The sequence below is a fragment of the Suillus subalutaceus genome (genome assembly GCF_016647625.1).
Source record: "Suillus subalutaceus strain FC151 chromosome Unknown DFJ58scaffold_108, whole genome shotgun sequence".
NCBI classification, from domain to species: Eukaryota; Fungi; Basidiomycota; class Agaricomycetes; order Boletales; family Suillaceae; genus Suillus; species Suillus subalutaceus.
Genome location: NW_024540357.1, coordinates 13,683 through 38,260, shown reverse-complemented (window position 1 = coordinate 38,260; position 24,578 = coordinate 13,683). Strand labels below are relative to the sequence as shown.

General features: G+C 44.3%; 6 protein-coding genes across 6 annotated transcripts; 3 read left to right on the top strand and 3 right to left on the bottom strand.

The window, feature by feature from the left end:
* Positions 1 to 1,641: 1,641 nt before the first annotated feature.
* Positions 1,642 to 3,216, top strand: DFJ58DRAFT_731570 (uncharacterized protein; the record flags this gene model as incomplete). Its single annotated transcript, XM_041386054.1, has 5 exons — positions 1,642 to 1,866; positions 1,891 to 2,046; positions 2,098 to 2,400; positions 2,954 to 3,110; positions 3,164 to 3,216. 5 exons carry the CDS (start codon positions 1,642 to 1,644, stop codon positions 3,214 to 3,216), a joined length of 894 nt encoding a protein of 297 aa, XP_041240338.1.
* A 24-nt stretch (positions 3,217 to 3,240) lies between these two features.
* Positions 3,241 to 3,513, top strand: DFJ58DRAFT_628305 (uncharacterized protein; the record flags this gene model as incomplete). The annotated part of the gene is made up of 1 exon (XM_041381154.1): positions 3,241 to 3,513. A coding segment is annotated over one exon (273 nt), but the record flags the coding sequence as incomplete, so codon positions are not given.
* Positions 3,514 to 3,745: 232 nt separating this feature from the next.
* DFJ58DRAFT_613921 (uncharacterized protein) lies at positions 3,746 to 4,003 on the top strand (the record flags this gene model as incomplete). Its single annotated transcript, XM_041380928.1, has 1 exon — positions 3,746 to 4,003. A coding segment is annotated over one exon (258 nt), but the record flags the coding sequence as incomplete, so codon positions are not given.
* A 4,434-nt stretch (positions 4,004 to 8,437) lies between these two features.
* DFJ58DRAFT_717779 (uncharacterized protein) lies at positions 8,438 to 10,067 on the bottom strand (the record flags this gene model as incomplete). The annotated part of the gene is made up of 7 exons (XM_041384401.1): positions 8,438 to 8,512; positions 8,670 to 8,787; positions 8,898 to 8,975; positions 9,024 to 9,217; positions 9,262 to 9,352; positions 9,424 to 9,567; positions 10,036 to 10,067. 7 exons carry the CDS (start codon positions 10,065 to 10,067, stop codon positions 8,438 to 8,440), a joined length of 732 nt encoding a protein of 243 aa, XP_041240335.1.
* A 9,242-nt stretch (positions 10,068 to 19,309) lies between these two features.
* On the bottom strand, positions 19,310 to 21,172 carry DFJ58DRAFT_844304 (uncharacterized protein; the record flags this gene model as incomplete). The annotated part of the gene is made up of 10 exons (XM_041393066.1): positions 19,310 to 19,434; positions 19,499 to 19,547; positions 19,643 to 19,675; positions 19,728 to 19,907; positions 19,953 to 20,009; positions 20,247 to 20,525; positions 20,574 to 20,657; positions 20,860 to 20,883; positions 20,941 to 21,024; positions 21,089 to 21,172. The coding sequence occupies 10 exons, from the start codon at positions 21,170 to 21,172 to the stop codon at positions 19,310 to 19,312; spliced, it is 999 nt and encodes a 332-aa protein (XP_041240334.1).
* Positions 21,173 to 23,180: 2,008 nt separating this feature from the next.
* On the bottom strand, positions 23,181 to 23,711 carry DFJ58DRAFT_665273 (uncharacterized protein; the record flags this gene model as incomplete). Its single annotated transcript, XM_041382492.1, has 3 exons — positions 23,181 to 23,242; positions 23,275 to 23,496; positions 23,552 to 23,711. The coding sequence occupies 3 exons, from the start codon at positions 23,709 to 23,711 to the stop codon at positions 23,181 to 23,183; spliced, it is 444 nt and encodes a 147-aa protein (XP_041240333.1).
* Between the last annotated feature and the right edge of the window lie 867 nt (positions 23,712 to 24,578).

The following is a 24,578-nucleotide window of genomic DNA, read 5'->3' as shown; positions in this document are numbered from 1 at the left end:
TGTCAGCACATGGAATGAGACATGCAGACATGTGAACAACCCAATGTCATCCACAGTTTCGCTACAGTGGAAATTGGAGATTGTCGAGCATCTCAAGACATTCGATATGGTGTTCCGTTCTGCTAACAACTTGCAGTGTCCTAGATTTGGGTCTTACAAAGGCACAACTTGGGATAGCTGGACAAGCAAAGGACCCAGGGAGTTTCATGGCATGTTCCATAAAGAAACAGCTCTTGGTGCACAACTGCGATGCAAACGGTGCAAGGAGACATCAAAGTCGAAGTCAAAAACCAGATGTGGCATCACTCGAATTTTGGACTTCGATTCCGGTGTCCGAGGCCTATTTCTTCACAAAAAAAATGTATTGGAAGTCCCAGGAGCACCTGAGGATACCACGTGACTCTCACACTGAAGACTTGTATCAAAGAATCCATTGAACAGACAATGCATTAAAAAAAACCATTGCTCCGCTTCATCCATAGCACCAGGGACGTCACACCACTTGCAGAAGAACGTGATGACAAAGAGAAAGGAGTTTAAACAACACACCTATACCCTATCGCCTTTAACTATCCTCAGACCGACACACGGACATCACATAACTGGTAAAAAGTACATGGCAGTTCACAGTATGTTTTGTCTACCATAGTGGCATCGCACCAACAGACAATAAACATCACTAAAAAATCCCTTATTAACAGCACATGACCCCTGTTCGTCCTTGTAGTGCCTGGCTAGACTCAGCATAGGACTTAGAGTCATGCTCTATTGATGAAAATTGGGTTCCAACTTCCCTGGCCTGACAGCCAGGTCCTGGCTTCCCTTGGCAGGAGAAGTGAAGGCAGCATGCACATGTCTGAATGACTCCAGCTCCCACATCAACATTGTAGGGAGGCGGCTGCAAGAGCAGGCAACATATCATTCATTGGGAAACTCAAGACCACCATGGCCTCAGTGATAATTGGGCAGCAACACCTCGCCTAAAAAACAATCAAACAAATGAATACATGAACACAGGTAACCAGTCATGTCTGCCTGGATTGCTACTACTTGACAGGAGAAGGTAACATGGTGCATAGATGACTGGATGACTCCATAGCACACTCCCTTGTGAGGGAAACACATCATTATGTGGTGGGAACTTGAGAAGTTGGAAGAAAAAGTTGAACATCAAACAGATATATACAAATCCTCAGCGCCAAACAAACCACCACACAACCACACAGGAAAATAGTCCAACTTGGGATTACCCAAGTGAGCACTGCCACCCATAACCTCAAGCACCATGGTTGAAAACCCAGTGAAAACAGACTCTGATGGGAAAGGCCCAGAGATGTCGAAATACGAAATACCTGTTTTGTACTGTGTTGAAAAGTGCTTATTTGAGATATACATAGATCTCCTTCGCATTGCACATTGCTTATCGTTATTTTCTTACAACTTCGCATCGTAAGGTTGCATGCAACGCAAACTTCATATTGTTGTGCCTTTGTCCACACTCTGCTCACCTTGCATAGTACCTCTCTTTGGTGCTACTAGTAGGTGGTGCTGACACTGGAGGGAAAGCTCTCGTTAATTCAGGTGAGTATTGTATGTACTAGCCTTCTCGGCTGTTATTTACCTATCTAACTTAGATCTAGAATGGATATCGACCAGGCTGGCATTCGTTTTCTTTGTGTCTGCACCAAGTATAATCATGGGCAGCCTCACGAAGTCTCATACACATCCCAGTACCACCATCTCAATGAAGCAACCACCAAGGAAGAAAAAGAGAAGATGCACACTGTGAAGGCGTTTGGTTTGAAAGTGCTAACTGTTTCAGATCCTCCTTCACAAGCCTCAGGCCCAGGCAGTTCTCGATACCCAGTGCCTAGTACTGATGTCTTGTAGGCTATTCCTGCAGATGATGCCCGCGAGATGTCCTTATCAGATGGCGCTCGTCGTGCTGTCACCTTACAAGTACTTGTGAAACAAGCACACAAGTGTGCAGATTCTCAACATTTTGTAGGTCGATGCAAGCGGGCCAAGATTGTGGAGCCTGAACAAGTGATATGTATTTATATTCAAATACACACAAGTCTGACCATTATTTTAAAGACCTGTCCTGATGACGAGCCTCCTCTCCCTCCCGACATCAAAACTCCGCTCCCCTCCCCAAAAATGAACCTCCTCTCCCTCCCGACATCAAAACTCCGCTCCCTCCCAAAAATGAACCTCCTCTCCCTCCCGACATCAAAACTCCGCTCCCTCCCGACATCAAAACTCCGCTCCCCTCCCGAAAATGAACCTCCTCTCCCTCCCGACATCAAAACTCCGCTCCCTCCCGAAAATGAACCTCCTCTCCCTCCTGACAACAAACCTCCTCTCCCTCCAGAACATGAGTGCCCCCAAATTGAGTTGGTACTAGCCCATAGACCATGACCAAACATTGATATCAACAACCTGGCACAGCTTGCTGTGCTCCAGAAAATGAAAAGAAACTATGGAGTTTGTTTCTTGCACTCAAGAATGTGTCTTTGGATGATCCCCTTGCCAAGCTTAGTGACAATGCTCTACATAGACTGGTGGAATATGCCACATGAGCCCATCATTATCAACAGCCCTGGTGCACGTCAGAGCATCGCAATGTACCTTGCGCTTGAACATGGCTCTCAAGAGGCATATATCGAATGCGGAGAGCCATGATGCGCAATTTTGAGGGTGGGGAATGGTGTTGATGAGATCCTCAGTTTCTCTACAATGTCAAGAAGCTCATTTCCCAGCACACTGGTGTTGAATCTATCGATCACGACATGTGCCCAGAGTCATGGTTAGCATTCATGGGCCCATTTGCTCATCTGGAGAGTTGTCCAATGTGTGGCTCATCTTGATGGGATCAAGCAAAGTTACGAGCGAGTAGTGGAAAATCAAGGTCGTGGCACAAACATTTGTTACTATCCCACTTGGTCCACAGCTACAGGCTCTGTATCGTGACCCGGAGAGTGCATTCCATATGCAATACCTTTGGGAGAGAACTCAGGAGGTTCTAGATGGTCTGAGGCAGACAGGAAACGTGCCTGTTGTTGACGATATCGCAATGGGGTTTGATATTCTTGGTGCTGTGCTTGATGGTGAGATCAAGCAGGATGACATTGTTCTGATGGTCTCACTTGATGTTGTGCAGCTATACGAGAGCAAGACATCCGATTGTTGGATCTATATATGGGTCATTCTTAATCTATCTCCTGACAAGCACTACCAAAACTTCATGTTCGCCCTGGTGGCTTTATTGCAGAATCAAATAAACCAAAAAATGTCAACTCATTTATTGTTGTTGGAATGCATCATCTCACCGCACTCCAACACGAAGCTCTCACTATTTGGGATGCCTCTCGTAACCACATCGTCAGGTCAGACCTCCATCTCATTTTTACAACAGCAGATGGCCCAGGGCTCATGTATTGGGATGGGATGGTAGGGCATAGCAGCAAGAACGGATGTTGTATGTATTGTGGAGTGAGAGGGAGGCGTAAAACTCATGGAACTCATTACTATCCAGCACTTCTGAAACTGCGTGATTGCTGTGTTGAAGGAAGTGACCATGCCGATATTGATGTATTCCCCATCCCACTTGGTGTTGCTGATGACTATGCCAAAATCTCGAGCTTATCATGACTGCACCAAGCCAATGCCAATATGAACTCAAGAAGACGGACACCGGTCTCACAAAACCCCATTAGTTCTGGGCCTCAGCCCCTAGCACTGCCTCAGTGTTCCACTCTGTATGACAACCAATATAATGCATCTCACAGGCAACCTCAGTGATCCTCTTCTTGCTCTCTGGCACAGAACAATGGATTGTGCACCAACAGACAATGGCAACACATGGGACTGGGCTGTCCTTTGTGACAGAGATGGCTGGATTTTGCACAGAAAGGCAGTGGAGTCTGCAGGGCCATATTTTCCAGGCTCATTTGATCAAAAACCTTGGAATATCGCTGAGAAGATCAATACTAACTACAAGACTTGGGAATTTCACCTATATACTTTTGGCCTTGGTCCTGCGCTACTCTACAACATCCTTCCTGAGCCCTATTGGCTTAACTACAGCAAGCTCTTTGTTGATACCCAGTTATCTGATACCGTGGGACGGCAGCCCTCCTTTGCACATGCACTGAACTCGTAACCAAACGCACGATACGGAGGTTGGTGTTTGCTTATCTCTCTGCTCTCAACTATGTGCTTCCCCTCCACATATGAGCCATAGACAATCACCACAGTGTTGTAGTCTAAAACATCTGGACTGGAGGCGAGCAATTCGCACAATGAGTCCCAGACATCCAGTATTCCGAACAGTGTAGCATTGCGAACAAAGGCTTGAACCACGTTAACTCTAGCAGATGCAATTCTGCACAGAATATTTATGTATGTTACATGTAGGTTCCTCCCAACATAATACACATGACCATGTATTTTTTTTTGGCAAAAAACTAGGTGGATCTCATGCCATGGCTTAGTTATGGGTGGGTTTTGTGCACCAAACTAGACACCTGAGCTTCCCAATAAGATTAATAGTAGGTGATTATGTGTCTCGCCAACTATCACATGAATCTTTTTCTGAAATTCCCAACACCAGCGATAAACCCTACCTCAAATGTTGCAAGTACTTCAAAGCTAAGATATTATATTACATAATCTCTGTGCATGTTACAGTTGCGGTGAAGGATCTTCAACTCAGCTGAGGGTGCAGCTGATATAATTGTTGAAGGGAGGAAAATATGAGTGCGATATGTTCGTCCCTTAGGGGAAGCGGAGAAAGCAAATATCCACTGGTCAACTCTAGGGGGAATGCGCAAAGCGCGTGATGAGGCGAAAGCGCGGGAACAAAGGCGCTATAGGCGCGCGAAGCGCGGGATAGTCGCGCGTCGAAAAGCGGAACTGGGTGAAAGCGGTATGCGAGCGATAGTGAGATGTTAAGACGTGTACTGAGATGCTGATAAGACAACTGATGCGGATATGGCCACTAGAGCTAACTGCTACTAGGGCTTGCGATGATTTATTCAAACATAATAAAAACTCGGAGATGGTGACTGTCTATGATGATGGTGGTCCGTGGGTAATGTGTGTTGTGTTAAGTAAAAAATGTGTAATGAAAAATGTGTACCAAGTGAAAATCAAAATGGTACGATGTTGAAATAAATGATAAATGGAGAAATGCATACCTGGGAACTTGGTTGGACATGGGAAAACACAGTGGGAAGTCAGGCGCCCTATGGCGCTTAGGCGCGGGAAAATTTGCCTAAAGCGCGCGCAAGTCGCGCAAGTGTCGCCTATGTCGCGAAAGTGTCGCCTATGTCGCGCGCGTCGTGCGAAACGTCGTGTTTATCGCGCTAGTGTCGCATTGCATGCATAGTATTGTAGACTCGACCTACAGTGCAATATATGCCATTGTGAGGCTACTCAGGATCGAGTCTCTACAGCGGACAAACCAAAATCAGCAAATTTGAATGACACCAAAGACTGATGTTTCCTGGTGCCACAAATGACTGGGAACCCATTTTTAGTGCAGAATATGTTTATTGAGGACCAGTGCAATGGATTTGCATGAGCAGATTGTCCAAAACTCCCATTTGAGGATTTTCTAGGCCAAAATATTGGCGGTACCATAAATAAATCGCTAAAATCTCGAAAAATATGGCAATCGCTTCCTTTTGATGTCCTGTGCATGATTCCATTGAAATATTACAAAAATAACAAGCCGTTTCTAGCGCTAAAAATGGTAAGTGTTGAGGTAATTACCCCTGGAAGATCCTTCAAATGCTCCTGAACTTCTCACAGCTGAGCCACAAATGGGTGAAATCATACACATAAAGTCTACATAGCTAAATTAGAATGATTTTTTTTGTCAATGACATGTCGTCTTTGTAATATAGACCCCCAAATGGTGCTGAAGGGGTACACAACATCTTTCAAATTGTCCAAAACTTTGGCGGGCCAAAACCTCGTGGGAAAAACTTCAGACTACTGTTTTTAGACATATTTTCACTCCCTGAGTTCAGATCTGGCCTTGTTTGGCACCAAAAATTCACGCTGGATGGCTACCAAATTGGTGGTGTTTGCCTTGTCCACAACTGTAGTATGATCTGAAAGCAGTAATTTTGAGTAAAACATAAACCCAATTTGGCAGTTCTAATATATCATATGTTCTGACTACGCCAAGCTTCACACTCACTGCAAGAAACAAGATTTGATCAGAGGCTATTCCGAGGGAGACAGGAAGAATATTCAGAGGCAAAACGTACCTAGCTCATAATCCAACATAAATCAGACGTGTTGCCAAATTCGAGGACTAATAGGTGCAAACAGGGCCAAATTTTTAGACCCTTCTTAAACAGTTTTCAGAGGACTTTTCCGGTCACAAAGTTCGTAAGGCTTTCCTGTCACCAACGGCTCCACCTCACACAGCAACTTGATGTGGACCAATTTCTTCAAGGTCATGACAAAGTTCGAACAACAAAGGATGGACGAGAGTCTACAGTGTGTTTGTGAGTATACATCTCTTATTCGGTCAAAGAAAGTCTAACCTTCAACACAGGATGGTCATTTACCACATTTTGGACATTTTCTTCTTCTGCATCTCCTGCGGCAGTTGCTGGACATCAGCTAAGGCAGCTTGTAGCTCAAGCAAGAACTTCTCCAAGGCAGTGAGTTTCTCCAATGTGGTGTTCAAACTTTCTCTAGCCTTGCAGAGGCACTTTTCACTATGCAGGTCCTATTGACACTTTTCCTTAGATTAGGTTCGTACTTTTGCTGCTTACAGAATCACTTAACTCTTTACCTAGGACTCTACAGTCATTACCTAGTTTCCTTGATTCCAGTTCTTTGATTGCTCCCCATTCACTTGGGTTATTTTGTAGTATCCCCTAGTTTGTAGCTTTCCTAGTTGTAGCTCCCTCAGCTCACCAGATAGCTCCTGGAACATAGTTTTCTTACCTTGACTTGGAGTACCTTCTCCACTCTGTTTCTTTGAGCCTGAGCCTAGTCAGAGATCCTTTAGGGTCAAACGTTCTTGCTAGCAGGAGTAGCAGCTAGGAGAGCAGGAGACTCATATATTTTGGTTTGGTGCTTTTACCTACAGCCCAGCCAAAACTTGTTTATCACATCAACATCAACCAGTTTTGCTCATGTGCGGTGGACAGATGCAAAACCTGATTTTGTAGGTCATCCCGATCATGATGACATCAGGCATTCAACTGCAGTTTGACAAAGATTTAGCTAGCTTTATTTAATGTATGATATTGAAAATATATATCACAATTGTAGATCACATGATAAAGGAATAGATAGGCAGACTACATTGGTGGGATCTCCCAAAGCTACAATATTGATAGGCCTATGGTATGAAGTTGTGAAGTACTAGCACACTGGTGTGTTGTTGAAATATGTATCTACTATTGCATAGCAAGTCTCCAATGGCAGGATGTGTAATCACCAACACTGTGCCTGGAATCATATTGATTTATGATACCCTATCAAAATGCTGGCCTTCAACCAGGTATGTCTGGCTTTAGATAGGCAGCTTCCAATTGTGAAAGTCACCATTAATGGCAGTGTGCTGGGGGATGTTATTAAATTACCATGTCATATCAAGATGCTGATATACTATCAAATATGTCTGCTGTTACACGGGCAGCTTCCAATGGCAGGGTGTACAATCACTAACATTGTGCTATGAAATGATATCAAATTATATTGAGTTATCATGCTAGTTCAAGATGTTAGCTTACAACCAAGTATATCTAGCTTTATATAGGCAGCTTCTGATGTCAGAAGCCACCATTGATGACAAAGTGTCAAGGCATGATATTGAGTTATCATTGCCTTATCAAGCTGCTGATTTTTTACCAAGGATGTTTAGCTTTAAATACATAGATTCTGAAGGCAGGATGCATAATCAGTAACAGTGTGCCAGGGCATAATATTGAGTTAACAAGTCCCTATCAAGGTGATCTCCACCAAGCAAGCATGTCTGACATTGCAAGGGCAGCTTTCAATGGCAGGAGCTACCAACAACAACACCAAGTCGAGCTCTGATACCAAGTTATCGAGCCTCTATCAAGATGTTGGTCTTTAACTGAGTACATCTACTATTACAAGGGCCGTTTTCGATGGCAGGAGTTATTATCAATGACACTGAGTTGAGCTTTGACAATGATTTATTTAGTCTGATCAAGTTGAGGTATATTTTTTCACATATAGCTTAACATAGGAAAAGCACATCAAACTATGATATAGTACAATTATGAAAACAAAGAATTAATTCGCATTTGCCATAACTTGTTCCTGTAAGGCAGTGTGTTTTTCCCAAATCTTCGACAGCGCACTGTTTTTGCTGATAGTGTGCTGCGATGAAGATGAGTTTGGAAAAACCTGACTATGACAGGTGTTAACTTGGAACTTAAAGTGGATGGGAGGTCACGAACTGCGTCCACCACGTCATTAGGTCAGTCACTTCCTCACTTTCATTGGGATCCTCCAACAAGTCAAGAATGCTATGGTAGAAGTTTTCAGAGTCCATGATGGAGTTTGTACGTGAAAATATGGACAATGAACTTAACGAAAATCAAACCTGAAGGAAGAGTCAGAAGGCAAAGGCATATATAATCAAATTTGCGTGCCTGCGTTGCAACGTAAGCTAGGGATCCTCGAGTCACACATTTCATGCCGTGCAGGTAAGCATTGCCAGATCGTGTAGCCTTTGGCTCCCTATTGACCAAGCTTGGAGATGTAAAAATGTGTTTAAAAACCCTATGAATGGAAATTATTCCATGTTAGAACTTTATGGCCAGTAGAATTATCTTATGAAAATGAGTATCTTGCTCCTAAGTAAGCCCTTCCAAGAATCTTCAGGATCATACTCATACCCAGCATATATAAACATGGGCCATTGGTCACCACAAACCGCAGTTTCACTGCTCTCTAGGCTCTGCTTGGTTCTGAGTAGTGTTATGACAGTTAGTCAATATGTTGGTGGAAAGGCTTACTCTGCATTTGACCAGTCAAGGCCTGCGGGGCAAAGCAACGCACCGGTGACCTCATGGTTAAATCCGCGGTCAGACTTGATATTCCGGGAGAGAGGTGGTATGACTGCCTGTCCTCTAGGCACAAGCCATTTGAGGACAGCAGATTTAAGGGTTTTGGTATTGTCGCCTCGCACGCCAGCAGCTCCTTTACCCAGCTATAAATGGTGAGCATGATGATATTCAAGAATATAAAAATTACCAATTCTCCCAAATGAATGATATCCTCCTCCTCGCCATTCATCAGACAATCCAAAAGACCAGGATATGAATCAATTAGACTCATGAAAACCCTATGCTCCCATCGAACAGTACCAGTGTAGGTTCAAGTCATGCAGCACATAATCATCATAATTGCACTCACTCTGCTGGATAATCCTCTATGGCAGAATCCTGTAGTTCTTCCAGTCGGAGTATACCGGTAGTAAGAAGAGCGGGATAGTTGCACAGGGCAAACACAGTTTGACCAAAATGTCGCCCATGAAGAACAAGAGGGTTTGAAGAAGTCCTGATAAAGGGCGTCAGCTATTTCTTATTCACTAAAATGAACACTTGTGCCTTTGTACACGGGCCCATATGAAGCACTGAAGTGCTATGCTTGCATGAAGGATCACTGGAAGGGGGTTGTTCTCGTTGCCACTCATAGGTTCAGCTAGGTGGTTCTAATATGAGAGATAAACAAGGCGGTTTATATACTTGAATATTTAATGGCACAAAAAACCCACCATCCGAGCGCCATAGGTATCATAATAAAAAATAGACTGGCCATTCGAGCACCATAGAAATTGTAACTAAAAGAAGGGAAAAAAAAGAACCTCGCCATCTGAGCGCCATAGACTCCGTAATGAAGAAAATACCTCGCCATCTTAATGCCATATATATTAGATAGTGCAGTATCTCCCCAGATAGTATAGCCATTGTCCCTACGGCACTGTGGCGGCTAGAGCAGCATTTTGACCTCAGATGCCAGGCTCACCCACTCAGAAGCGTTTTCGACAATGCATCCATGTTGGCAGTGATGTCACACTAAAGTGAGCTCTTCAGTATGGTGTGTAGTGCCAATTTTATAGTTACCTTGAGCGTGCTGCTTTCCTCAACGCATATGAGGAGAAACTCTGGTGAAGATGATTTTCATCAAACGGTCCACTCTGGAACTCAGATGACAGGTGAGATTTGTGGATTCAGAAACTCTTGCAGCGGGTCTGACAAATATCACCTAGGCACTGATGAGGAATCTAAAAGCAGACTAGAATCCAAGCTGTATCATGTCAAGGAACAGTGTCATATCCCATATTCTGGACCTACATCCGATGATGTTCCCACGCCTTCCGGACGCCTTCCGGATGCACATCCGGACCTCCATACCTATATCCATGACTCCATACCCTTATCCATGCCTTCAGTCCTCCAGTCCACTATCAGTTTGGATCCGTACACCTTCGTACATCCATATCTCTAGACCTCTGGATCTGACCTATACTCATATCCAAAGCCCAAACCTTAAATCAGTGTCTATCCCCTTATGGTAATCCTCTTGACTCTGGACTTTGGTGATCTGTGTTTCCATCTTGCTTATTGATCCTTGTACTCTGTTCATCTCCGAGTTCATTTACTTATGTTCTGTTCATACTTACCAATATGTTTCCACATGCTCGTACATAGCATTTGTGTTCAGCTTACTGATCCTCTCGGATCCCTTCCAGTATATAAACCTCTGTACAACTCCTGTAAAGTTTCCTTAGTTCGAATATCATCTTAGATTGCACTCATTCAACATAGACCTGCTCTCTCGCACATTAGACTTCACTCATTCTTGTCTTGGACTTCAGTCCATCTGAGTTCTGCCTTTCCATCAAGGCCTAGGGATGGATTCCCTAGGCTGGAAATCTGGACCTTCAGATTTGTCCCCTATGTCTCTGTTCTGAAGTCTAGGGATTGATTCCCTAGACCGAAGTTTTGCCTTTCCGGCACTTCCTGTCTTTCCGAGACTTCTGTCTAAACCCTGTCTATCCGACTCTACCATAGTGTAGTCTACCTCTGTTTGTTTCTACTCCGGACCTTGTCCATAGTAGCCTTTCCCCTCCTGTCCTAATCCTGTCCGCTCCTCTGGCCCTCCTAAACCTTCAGACCTTCAGACGACGTAACCTTCGGACGACGTAACCTTCGGACACTGTTACCTTTGGACCTCCGGACGTCCTGTCCTTCGGACCACTCCTCCTATCCTATCCTGCTTTGGACTCTGTCCCTTGCAGCTTATCCTCTATATGTTTCTATCTAGGGAACTTACCATGGGAAGTCCTTCAGCACTCCACCAGAGTAGCCAGCCTCCGGAAGTCCTTCGGACTTCGTCGGATTCCATCTGGACTTCATTCTGAAATTAAGGGCACATACTCGGGTAAGGGGCACAGTGCACGAGCTGAGGCCAAGCCCTTCGGATCCATCTACCCTTGAGCTACAGTCTTAACAAACAGTTAAAGAGCGCGGAAATTCATATTGCATTCCTTTTGAAACGGGTGAAGACATACAGGTATAGATGGCTAGAAGAGTACTACCATGCCGACAACATTGAGCGCCACATGCCAGATGGTGTTGATGTGCCCGATCTGGATCAGATTCCAGAAAGTGCCACTTCGCCTGGCTCCTTTCCAGAGCTCTTGAGCTGGGGTCATGAAGGTTCAGATCGGAGAGAGAATAGCCCTGATCCATAAATCTACAGGTGTATCAGTTGGTGAAACGATGACACTTGGTCAGAGGGCGCAACCACATGGCTCTATCAGATAATATTTAGATTTCAATCAAAATCCTGTATTGGGTATTTGATGATACACTTACTGTTTCTGTTTTGAACACATCATGAACTCTAGTAGCTCATTGTCAGAGCATTTTTTTGGAATACAGTGACGCTAAAATGACGTCAATGTTACAATGACGCGCACACTATCTGAATTAGGTAAAGTAAAGTAACAATAGTACGAGTAGATTCACCGAAGTAAGTGTAAGTAAGGACTAAGTACCATACAGTGAGCAAGAGCTAATAACCTTAAGGTAAAAGGACGATGAAAGTTGGGAAGAAGTGAAGCACATGCAAGTGATACGCTAATATAGTGAACGACTATATTCAAACTCAGCCAGCATTCAGCGCTCAGCACCACAAACTACAAGATTTCTTCGAAGTCCATTGTGGCCTGCTAAATATATTTCCTTACAGTACATTACAACAGCCAAATAGCCTAATGGTATGTATGCTACCATAAATGTTGGGTGAAGTAGTTAGTCGTGAGCTCCAGAGTTTGAGTCCCATTGATTTCTCATGAATATACCTTTTTCCTGCTTTTATCAAGCTCCACACCATAGCTCATATACAAAATGTACATGTACCAAGTGAGTGAATACAGAGCGGTGTTGTACAGTGTCAGCAGGGACGAAAACGATCCTATAGAGAGGTTTTTTCCTGTGCAAATGAATAGATCAATGTTCGGACCACATGAGAAATCCCATTGCAATACCTTTTATGTTGGTTCCCACAGTTGAAGGCAGGGCGGAGAGAAACAGAGGGACCACATCCCCAAGTGGTGGTTAGACGCAGGTGGTACTTCAGATTTGGGTAAGATTCCACCGGTGGAAGTTGACATTAGTGCTCCAATGTGACAGAGAAGGATGAAGATGGTCGAGCCAGCAGGCAATGGCGTCGAAATCCATGACAGGGTTCAAGTGGAATGCGCCACGTGCACAGATGGTCTGTTGAATAGTTAGTATAGATGCTGGGCGTGACAGGATGGGATGCTTACATCAGCATTTTTGAGTGAAAGATGGAGTGTGTTAGATGTATGTGTGGTAGATAGTAGTTGTATATCACTCACAAAAACAGGAGCCAGAATTGAGATAGAACGAGTTGTACGTGCATAGGCATGGCACAGTGTGAACGCGAGCTGCTGCAGGCTAAAATGAGATGAGAAGGAGATATGACAAGATGGCAAAACGGGCTAACTCGTCTGTGTTGTGATTGTAGATACTGTCTCTAAGCATCATATAATGACTAGACCTGCTTCATAAACTGGGTAGAAACGGAGGTAGTAGCTAAGCAATATACCTGTTCTTCAGGAAGAATCGGACATGGTGTCTTGAGGAAACAGTCAATGAGCGATGAAAGTGAATATATAGAATAGATCGCAGACTTACCATTACCTACAACTGAATAGATGAGAGATGCCACAGATGATTGGTGAACTATACCAAATGCCCTACATCAGCAACTGGTACAAGATGAACCAGCCTTCAATGAGTCTCCAGGGCCAAACAGGGATGATACATACCCATAACCATGAACGGAGCGCTCATGAGCTTCTCCGACGCACCTGACCTTGGCAACGAATTGGTGCCTCTGAGTTCGGCGTTGATCCTACCAAATTAGTCAATGATGCACACCTAGTAGACAGAGATCGAAATTTGACATACTTCATACCGAGGTTCACACAGTATTGGTCGTTGACTCTCTCAATCTTGTTCTCTACAAAGTGTTGATGAACTGGCTGATTATCTGATCTTTGACCCTTGTGTAATTAAGAATCCCTTAGAGCGATAAACTCTTCAGCTCATGGAAGGTCTGATTGATGACATTCCATGAACCATTTCGCAGTTGCTGTAGGTTGAGAATCAGATCATTGTGCCCCATGCATCCTGGAGTCCTGAACTTACCAGCAGTCTACTAGAGGCAGGATTGCAGTAGTGAATTTATGGCATTTGGAGGACATGTCCAGTGACTGAAATAGTAGGGTCAGGAGATACAGTAATCCCAGTGTCTTGCAAGAACAGCTAATCTAGGTCCTGTATAAACAGTCAATTAAATACATGAAAAAAGATGAATGTATATCATTTACTGAGCACTGGTCAGCTGTAATCAAGTTGTTCATGCGAGTGCCTATAGTAATGTTTCTCAACCAGTGAACTGAAAAAATGATGAGCAATGTATTCACAATTTTTGAGCTGTGGTACCTTCAGCTCCCAGATCTTTCTCAACAGGCAAACTCTTGGTAAAATTGCTTTGCACACCGCAAAGCAAGTAGAGATATTTGGCATGTTGGCGGCCCTCACTGATTCACTATGAGGAATAGGTAGCGGAGAAACGACACTGAACACTCAAGCAAGATGGTACTGAAAGCGATGTACTCTTGACAGCAGAGTAAAATGATACGAGCGATGAGACCGTGTTGCATACCGAACTTGAAGCAGAGAACAGCAACTTTGAAGAGGAAAGCTCAATGTCCGCCTGGGCATGCCTCATGCAGATCCAAGACGGGACAATACTAAAACCACTATTAGTAATGCAATCAAGAAGGTGCACATAGCAGTACTTACAAACAAGGTGGACATTCTGACCATGTACCAGGGGGCCTGCTGATGGAGCATGTATACACCAACATAGTTAGCCCCTTCAAAAGAAAGTCATAATAAAAGCAGGTTTAGTAGTCGTTTTTTGTTCTGAAGTAGCGAAGAGAGACTGTTAAGACCATAGCTCAAGGGTTGACGGATCCGAAGGGCTTGGCCTCAGCTCGTATGCTGTGCCCCTTACCCGAGTATGTGCCCTTGATTTCAGAATGAAGTCTGGATGGAATCCGACGAAGTCCGAAGGACTTCCGGAGGCTGGCTACTCTGGTGGAGTGCTGAAGGACTTCCCATGGTAAGCTTCTTAGATAGAAACACATAGAGGAGGGATTGCAATGGACAGAGTCCAAAACAGGATAGGATAGGAGGAGTGGTCCGAAGGACAGGATGTCCGGAGGTCTGAAGGTTATGACGTCCAAAGGGTACATCATCCAAAGGTTATGATGTCCAAAGGTTACAATGTCCAAAGGTTACAATGTTCGAAGGTTACAATGTCCGAAGGTTACAATGTCTGAAGGTCTGAAGGTTAGGAGGACCGGAAGAGTGGACAGGATTAGGACAGGAGGAGAAAGGCTACTACGGACAGGGTCCGGAGTAGAAACAAACAGAGGTAGACTACACTTTAAGTAGAGACAGAGTAGACAGGAAGTAGACAGAAGTCTCGGAAAGACAGGAAGTGCCGGAAAGGCAAAACCCCAGCTTAGGGAGTCAATCCCTAAGCATGGATGTAGACAGAAGGATACATCCGGAGGACTGGAAAGTCAGCCTAGGGAATCCTTCCCTAGGCCTAAGGAAAGGTCAGAATAAGATGGACCAAAGTCCGAGACAAGAATGAGTGAAGTCTAAGATGTGAGAGAGCAAGTCTATCTTGATATTCGAACTAAGGAAACTTTACAGGAGTTGTACAGAGGTTTATATACTGGACGGGATCTGAGAGGATGTCATATACCATATATCCGGTTACAGATCCAATGATCCGGATCTCAGATCCGATCCAGATCCGATGAACATATCCGTCGTCTGGTCCACAGATCCGCTTTGATTCTTATTTCATTTCCTGTTCATATAACTCTAACTATCGTTCATCTCCTTTCGGTATTCCTGTACACCGGTATACCGGTTATCCTTTACTTCCGCTTTGCTTACTGATCCGCTATGCTTACTGATCCGCTACACTTACGAATCCACTTTTACTTGTACTTCATTCCCGGTTCATGATTCGTGATCCCTCCGACTTACCAATACGCTCCACTTAGACTTTGCTTATACTTTCGTACATAGCCTCGCACCTTTGCTTATTGATCATTCCGTTAGCTATCCGTAGTATATAAACCTTTGTATATGCGCTGTAGTAGATCAGTTCGAATATCATCTTAGATTGCACTCATTCCGTCTGGACTCTAAGTCCCTCCGTTACCCGTCCGGACTTGAGTACGCTACTCTTGTCTATTCCGAGACTTAGGATAGATTCCTATAGTCTACATATCCACCTCTGTCTTCGGACAGTCCTCACCCGTTAGTTTCTAGTCCGGATCCGATCCAGATTAGCCGTTACTCTATCCGTTCGATATCCGGAAGTCTTAATGGATCCGTTGCAATACTTATCCGTTGCGATACAAGACTTATCCATTACAATACTTATCCATCTCACTAGACGCGATACTTTAGCTCTCTGAAATAAGGGGCAAGACTCGGGAAAGGGGCACAGCACACGAGCTGAGGCCGAAGCCCTTCGGATCCGATACTACTTGAGTACGGTCTTAACAGAGGATCAGTAAGCTGAACACAAATGCTATGTACGAGCATGTGGAAACATATTGGTAAGTATGAATGGAACATAAGTAAATGAACTCGGAGATGAACAGAGTACAAGGATCAATAAGCAAGACAGAAACACAGATAACCGAAGTCCGGAGTCAAGGGGATTACCATAAGGAGATAGACGCTTATTTAAGGTTTGAGCTTCAGATATGAGTATATGTCGGATACAAAGGTCTGGAGATATTGGATGAGGCGTCTGGATATTGGATGAGCGGATCTGGAGATATAGGTGAAGATGGAACTAGGATATGAATTGTGGATATAGACTGATAGTCTAGGGAAGGTAGAGTCCAAGATGGAATGAGCTTGGATCCAATAGTATCAAGGGTGGATGAAGCAGGCTTAGCTGCAGAGGTCCGGAGGTATGGATATATGGATGTATGAAGGTGTACGGATCCGAACCGATAGTGGACTGGAGGACTAAAGGCATGGATAAGGGTATGGAGGTCCGGATGTGCATCCGGAAGGCGTCTGGAAGGCGTGGGAACATCATCAGACGTAGGTCTGGAATATGGGATATGACAGAGACAGCCCACTGGGAGCAGAGCGAACATGGAGCATGAAGTCAACTCTTGATATGTTTCAGAGAACCCTACTGCACACTAGACACCTTGGGTATGCAGAGCTGCCTTTCAGTTTCCTGCAGAGTCATTTAATTAGCTATTGATCAATAAATCCTTGCTACTTAAATGAGGACTGCGCTCGGCTGTAGGAAAGTTAAGACTGTATGTTTTCCAGAGCAGGGGTTGAATGAGAGATATTTCTCATCTTTACTCAGCTCTATTATACTATCATGGGGACGTATATCAAGAACATGAACACTAAGCCAATGGTCATAAAGACAAAGTGATAATAGCAAAATAACATGGATCAAGTCTGACGTACAGCCGACATATGTGGAATATCAGTACAATAGAGAAAGGCATGGCGGTCAACGAAGGGAGAGAAATTGCTACAAACTGGTAGTATAATAAGATCACAAGAGTACAGAATTGTTGGAAGAGAAAAATAAGGATGAGGCCGAAACAAAATCATCGAGATAGTTGTCAGGTAGATGTGTGTCGAACATTATAATTTCAGAGCATTTGCCTACAGTCACATTAGTGCGAGAATACTGAAGCACAAGTTGAATGCCCACCTTCTGACGTGCCCTCAAACTCAGACAGGCATTCCATGGCTTCCGAAACCATGTCCACTTCGGCCTGTGCTCACCGCTTCTTTAGATCTAGAATACGGACATCAGACTTAAGTACGTCTACAGTTTTGTGCTCCTTTGTCTCGAAGCTCTTGTGGTCAATGATTCGCAGGGGCTTGAATTCATCGAAAGATGCGTTCATGTAAGCACAGGATGTGACATTATCCACCCAAGTTTTCAACAAAACAGGTAGGGAAAGAAGATCATCAGGCTGCATAGTGTCAGAACGCCGCGCCCTCGTAGTATGAATGACATGTACCCTCAAAAGGGATTGGGAAGATCAGGAACTTCTATAGGTTTTGGAGAATTGAGAAGTGCTTGGATGGTATCAGGATCAACCTGCATAATGCCTTGAACATGCGATGACGATGACATGAGAAGCCATGCATTGCATTTGTCTTGAGTGGCCTGTGTAGGCTGGAAGCAATCGATGTTGACTGAGCTATGTGCTGTGCATGCTCCAACATACACAGCAATGTTGACTACAGCTGGCTTCTGTCAATCAACTAGAAAATACATTTTTTAGTCTTGGACTTGATCCTTTCAACAGGATGTCTCACTGGGATGATTTCTACTTTCCAGCTCTTCACACAAGTTTGCAATAGCATTACTGAACAGCTCAAACACCGCCCTTCTCGCAAAAGGAATACCATGCAATTCCCCTCTTCTTGCTGGAGCTGCGTGTGCATCGTGACTCTTTGAGGCACATGTCAATGAGAGCCATAAGATCATGGGCATCGACCAATCCAAACACCACAGAAGCTGTGATAACGAGGGATTCTGGAAGCTGGAGGAGAAGTTAGAAAATTATAAGGAAGATGTGAGGGTACTGACAGTGTCACGGCCCTGTGTCTGGAGCCAAGTCAGCAGGGCTCCCTCGGTCTGTTCAGTCCCAAGAAAGTGGGGGGGGTAACGACTATTTGACGTGTATCATGAACACCTGAATGACAAATATTTAACATGTTAAAGTCGGAGGGAGCAGGAAACTCAAGGGGATGTTCTCATGATCGTTAAATGATTACACAACCTATACAGTTGGGCGATGGCGATCAAACTATAAAAAAAGTTGATTAGATTGAATAAAATATCATTAATAATGAATTACAACAAAGTGGAGCACCTGTTGTGTTAAACTCATGTTGTTTTTGATGCACTGAGTCAGTAGGTTCAGCACTAGATGCCCTGTACATTTTTTGAATATTCCGTCCATAGTTTATACTATCAAATTCATAACTAAGCCAAGCCAAAAGCATCCCAGACTATATTTAGTTCACAAGTCATCTACTCCAGAGTTCAGGTTCTCTATCCTATGTTTTAGGTACTATGAGATCCAGGTGGTAGAAAGAAGACCTGTAGTAATGTGCGTAATCAGTATTTATAGTGAACAAGTACATAATTTGTAAGCGCTTACTTAAGAGTGATGAAATTGTGGTACAATGGACTCGAACCATTCTTTGGTGTGTGGGGCTTGTGGACCTACAGCGCTGGGAAATAAATTTGCCAAGTCCCCCACAACACCTATGATGCAGTATAGCAGAATTCCAAACTTTGAGGGGACAAATACATTTGTGACGTATTTCATACAGTGACATCATAGTATATACAAAGGCTTGCAGCAACAGGTACTAATGTACATTTCAAAATCGAGTCTTGGCAGGTGACATGTGGATAAATGGCAAATGGTTACATGCATAACATACACAGAAGGCTAGTTCCTTGGCCGAGCAATACGATGGACATCAGTCTCACTGTACAGTGCACATTAGTTGTTGAACAGAACACACATTCCAAGTGAAATCATGTTATAAGACACAGATTCCTTAGAGCTTGCCTGAATGACTGAATGTGAGGATCATTGTCCTGTTGCAAGAGCATAGGACCCATCTCCATAAATTCCATGAACATTTGGCTGGGTGTTGGAAACATTGCTAGTGAGACGGGAGTGGTCGAGCAATTGACAAGTCTTTGTAGCAAGACCTGATAACACTGATGTAATAACGGAAGTGAACCAAAAACATGGAGACTAGTAGAAGTCACTTACAAATGATGCGACGAACGCTATTGTCTCCCATGGGGGATGTTGAGCATGCCTAAATGTTGCAGATTCAAGGTTAGCAATAGTCAATCAAACACCGCATGTATTCGTGGTGCGGAATATAATATGGTACACAATCTCCTTGCAGACCTGGTGGCGCATGAATTGGAAAAACCCATTGTCCTGTGAAAAAAAATAATGAGACTGACAATGAATGTGAATACACAGAACTCACAGCAAGTGGGAGGGTGTATGCGGATGGTCTTAGGAACATCTGAAGGCCGTCCGATATTTTGTCCATCAGAGCGCCACCAAACATTCCATTAGCAAGGCCAAGGCCTGCATGAGAGTCATCAAGGGTGTAGCCCAGTGCGTGCCTTGCATCATAGAAACATTGCGAGAGCCATGGTGAAGCCTATTCTGGATCAAGACAAGTAGAAAAATCAAACATGACACATACAAGGTTCAGTATCTCATTCTCAGGAATAGGCTTCTTTGTGGTTTTTTTTAGAAAGAACTGCAAATGAATTAACATGTATAGGAAGTATCAGGGAAATATACTCTTACCAATTTCCAAGGTCAAAGGATCAATGTGTGACCTCATCAAACTGAGGGGCCAGAGTTGGTCAATTACCTCTTTCCTTTGGACACAGTTGCAGACGAGCAAGTGCAGATTGTCCGTAGCACCAGAGCAGATGGCAATCCTCATCAACACACAAAGGTAGGCGAGTGGCTGTCACCACTGAACACACACCCTCATGATCTTGCAGATACTACGATCAACATGGTGTCTTGTGCAATGGACGGGTGTGGCGGCCTGTTGGTGTAATCCAATGGTGCTGCTTGAATCTGCTGGTATGATATGAGTGGACTTGGAGCAAATCCATGACTGCAGGATGATCGATGTCCCCTGGCTTGATGTAGCAAAGATATACGACAATGTTGCAAGGTCGCTGTCAGTCACCTTACAGTAACCTGTAGGGTACCGTGCAATATGGATGACAGTGCAACTACCAGGGTTTGTCTCATCAACCTAAGATATTGTTAAGTGTGATACGAGTACTATTGCAAGTAGACTTACATGGTTATACAGACCATGCATGCCCTCCTCAGTAGTCACGGCCACCAGGAAAGGCAAGCTTAACGGTGGAGCAGAGAAGTCAAGCTAGACATCTAATCAGCGAGATCGTGAGGTGTACAAGTTGAGACTCAGCATACTATCAGAATGTAACACGGAATATCAATGTGGGGGGTCAAGAATGGCGAGGCGTGCAGCACGGGCATATGAATATAAGCTGTAAGACACAACTGTTTTCTGAGCTTGACGGAGGTCAGTTTTACAGTGACCACAAGATAGAACAACCTACAGCATAAGTGTCCTCCATCGTATGCTGCATCCATAATCAGACATGCAGAATACATTCTGCAAAGACCGAAATAGTATGTACATAAAGAGCATACACCGTTGGCAGCAACCTCATTGAGAGATAGCCAATGAAGTCCACGTGTTTCCCTGGCTTGCCCTGGAGAAACTGCGAGTTAGGTTCATCAGGTGTATACTAAGACAATGAAATGGCTCATGAAGGAGGGGAGTACCAAGTCATTCAGTACATCGTAAATATAGTACTCGTGTTCCTGGTTTGCTGTGCTATGCAGTTTGACGTTAACGAGTAAAGACATGTTCTTCAAACAGGGAGAATGAAACCACCAGTACTTATACCAGCAAATTTCGCTCCTGGTATGCCAAATAGGTCTATTTTCACACCATTACTGTGCCATTGGTTATTATATAGGTGCCATCAACCATCAGTGTAATCTAAACGCACAATCAGTGCCATTGATAACATCTACAAGCGTTAGACAAGGCACCATCATGTGGGTCTCTAGTTCTCATAATCTAACTCAGCATCACTACCATACATTCCATTGAATTCAGATCCCAGTGATTCTTTACTGGAGCCAAACTCCAGTTCGCCGTCCTGTGTCATCTCATCATCAATCATCATCACCTTCAGTGTCTTCATCTTCAACAAATTCCCCGGCGTCCATGGGGACTTCAGTGTTGTCTGGGAGGACAATTTGTCCTGCGTTTGGGCTGCTTGCTTGCTCAGACTCAGTGAGCAAGGGGCAGTGGTGAGAGTATACGTGTCCCACTCCAAGATCGTAATGAAAGCACATTAACATATAGCAGTCCAAAAACCTTAAGATGATGAGCTCATTCCAAACTTGTGCGAGAAGTTGTGTTCTGACTTACTGATTTACATAATATTCGCGCCAGTCATCTTTGTCCCATGCACATCCTGACACACCCAATCAATCAGGGTGTTTTGTATGGCTGCTGAAAGAATGTAAAATGTGGCTGCCCTGGAGGACATCTGCTGGATCAAGGAAGTCAAATGAGTGCTCATCTGTCAAGGATGGAAAGCTAACTCGGTCCAGGGTAGAAGCATCCCAGGTGGAGAGTTGATCCATGGGCTCGTACCATCAAACCCATAAGAACTCCATTTGAATTGGAGTGTAATCGACAAAACCAGCGCCAATGTAGATTACATTCACATGATATATGCCTAGTACCTTACCGTAGATAAATCGGTGATCTTGGTGCTCCAAATTGTCCTCAGAGCAGAGGACCATCACATTACAGTGTGTAGTCCATGGATTGATGACGTCTTGAGCTCTGTGAATGTCCTACGAAGTATAATTGAACCTCGCAATGTTGTGTTGATACATACGATCGTCCTTGAGAATGATTGTGTTAATCTCCGTTTCTTCTCTTGGAATGGGGAAAGGCTTGATTTATTGATTCAACACAATAAGTGACTTTTAAGTTTGGGAGTAAAGTTCTTCCTTGGCTTATGAGATGTTGTGTACGCAGGAATGATAGACTGACCTTAATAGCCGGGTCCCCTTGATGGGACCGCAAAAAGGAGCCTGATGTGTACAGGTGACTTCTGTGATAGGCCAATGTGGTGGTGAACATGTGGACTTGTCGCTAACTCTGTGATTTCGATATGTGGGCCTGGGGCAACTCTGTTCCCAATATGACAAATGCAGGGCCTGACAACATTCAATGCGAGTGAGCTGTTTCACAAGAGCTTCACAAGAGCTTGCGATCTGTGTGATGATATCTGGCCTTCAGTGAATGGTGCTCGAGTTCACCCTAGGGAAGTCAGTCAGTGATGACTGGAATTTCAAAGGCACAACACTGATCGGTTCAGTACTGTATGAATCACATGTACCATACTGCCTAATTGTCACCACATAGTCCCCCAAGGCATGGAACTTGTAAGTTTGGAAATTGAACGCCGTGGTGCGTCGCAGATTCTGACTAGTAAGGCCTTCCCGAGCGGCCTGCTTACCCTTCTGCTTTGCAGAAAGCTTTCCTGGTTGCTTTGCACAATGTTGGTTGTGCACTTTGACCTCCTGACAAAGCTTGCAGGTATCGTAAGCAGAGCAAACACGTGCATTGAAATCGCGGAACTGATGGCCTAGCGCTGCGGTGACTTGATCCATGATATCTAGAGTGATATCAGAATGCATACATAACTTAGCTAGACCATGCCAGTGTGCCATGTTGAATAACAGCTTGAGAACAATCGTATTATGGGATTCGGGAAGGAGCCTGTCGAAGACAGGAATAGAGCACTACAAACTTAATCAGGTACTGTTTGATATAATAGCGAGGAGGTCATACCTGGAGGAGATCTTCAAAATCACGAGCTGCCATCCGTTTCATATCCGAAGAGTTGGCTGCAAAATTTTGAATCGTAGCTTAACCGAACATTGGGGTTGCCCTGTATCTATGCATAGAATGGTCAGGGTGACGAGAGTCAGTGATAACACGCCATACCTCTGGCCCAATATATGGATGAGACTTTTGTCCTGCACCGTAATGATCTGCAATAGGTGAATAAAAAGAGACTTCCAGACCCCTATCTCAAACTCATGCAACAAATCTACCACAAGCGCACAGAAGATATTGAAGCCCAAGGGACCGAGACAATCTGAGAATGAGTTCTGAGGCATGGTTAAGCTTGATCAATGACGGAAATTACAGACTCACCAAGGTTGGTACCCAAGACTGTTCTTTAAGAATGCATTCTACAGCTGCACTGCTGACTGCAAGGTCCTTCTCATAAATCAATATGCGCGCTTCCCTCACGATCACCCCCCTTCTCACATCATTGCGAGCTAGTGTTTCGCATTGTCGTCTATCCATGGGCCACCCCATATTGTGTATCCGCTCCTTGGGTATAAGGCAGCGGGGACACAGACAACATCCTAGGTTTTGGACCATTGCTATCAACACTCTGGTTGAATATGAATGAGTACTCTTCAAAGCATGATATGGTATCACTCACTTTTCCAGATAATCAGCAGAGTATGTGAAAATCCTAGGGTAAAATCTGTGAACAATGGTGTTGCAACATTCATCATCCAGCAAGACCTTCCACTGCTCATGGAAAAATTCCCTGTGACAATGCGTCGCACAGTCAGTGTTCATCCCTCTACCACCTGCAAAGTCCTTAAATGAGTCTGGGAGCTGCGGACTGACGTTAGGTTATGCAGCAGAAATAATTGAGTGGGCACACTTACTGTCTCGAAGTCAGCAATGTGGTTGCTCAAATTACATGTTGGCTTGCAATGGCAGTACTTCGACTCATTGCCAAAGTACATGTACTTGGCCACAGTTTGGCATTGCCAAATGAAGTGAACTGCATGGGCACCTCAATGGAAACAGGTGTTCTAGTCCATCCTGCATCTTCATCTTCCCATTCTTCCCCGTCTCCCTTGTTGTAGTTGTTCGCACCCAGCTCAGTGTTGATTCTCTTCCAGTGAGTGGAGCTAATGTCGGCTGCCTGAAAAGAACTGCTACCTACAATGTCCACCAGCTTCTTGTAGTCGCCTTGGGACTTCTGCACCCCCTGATTCCAGTACCAATCTCCAAGCTGGAAGGAGGCTTGATTTGGATAGGGATGATATTGGTTATTACTGCTCAACTCAGGAGGTTCCTGGGATGATTCAGTTACCTCAGGGATGTGAGGAATGGATGAGAGGTTGGCCATTGTAACATACTCCTCCGGAT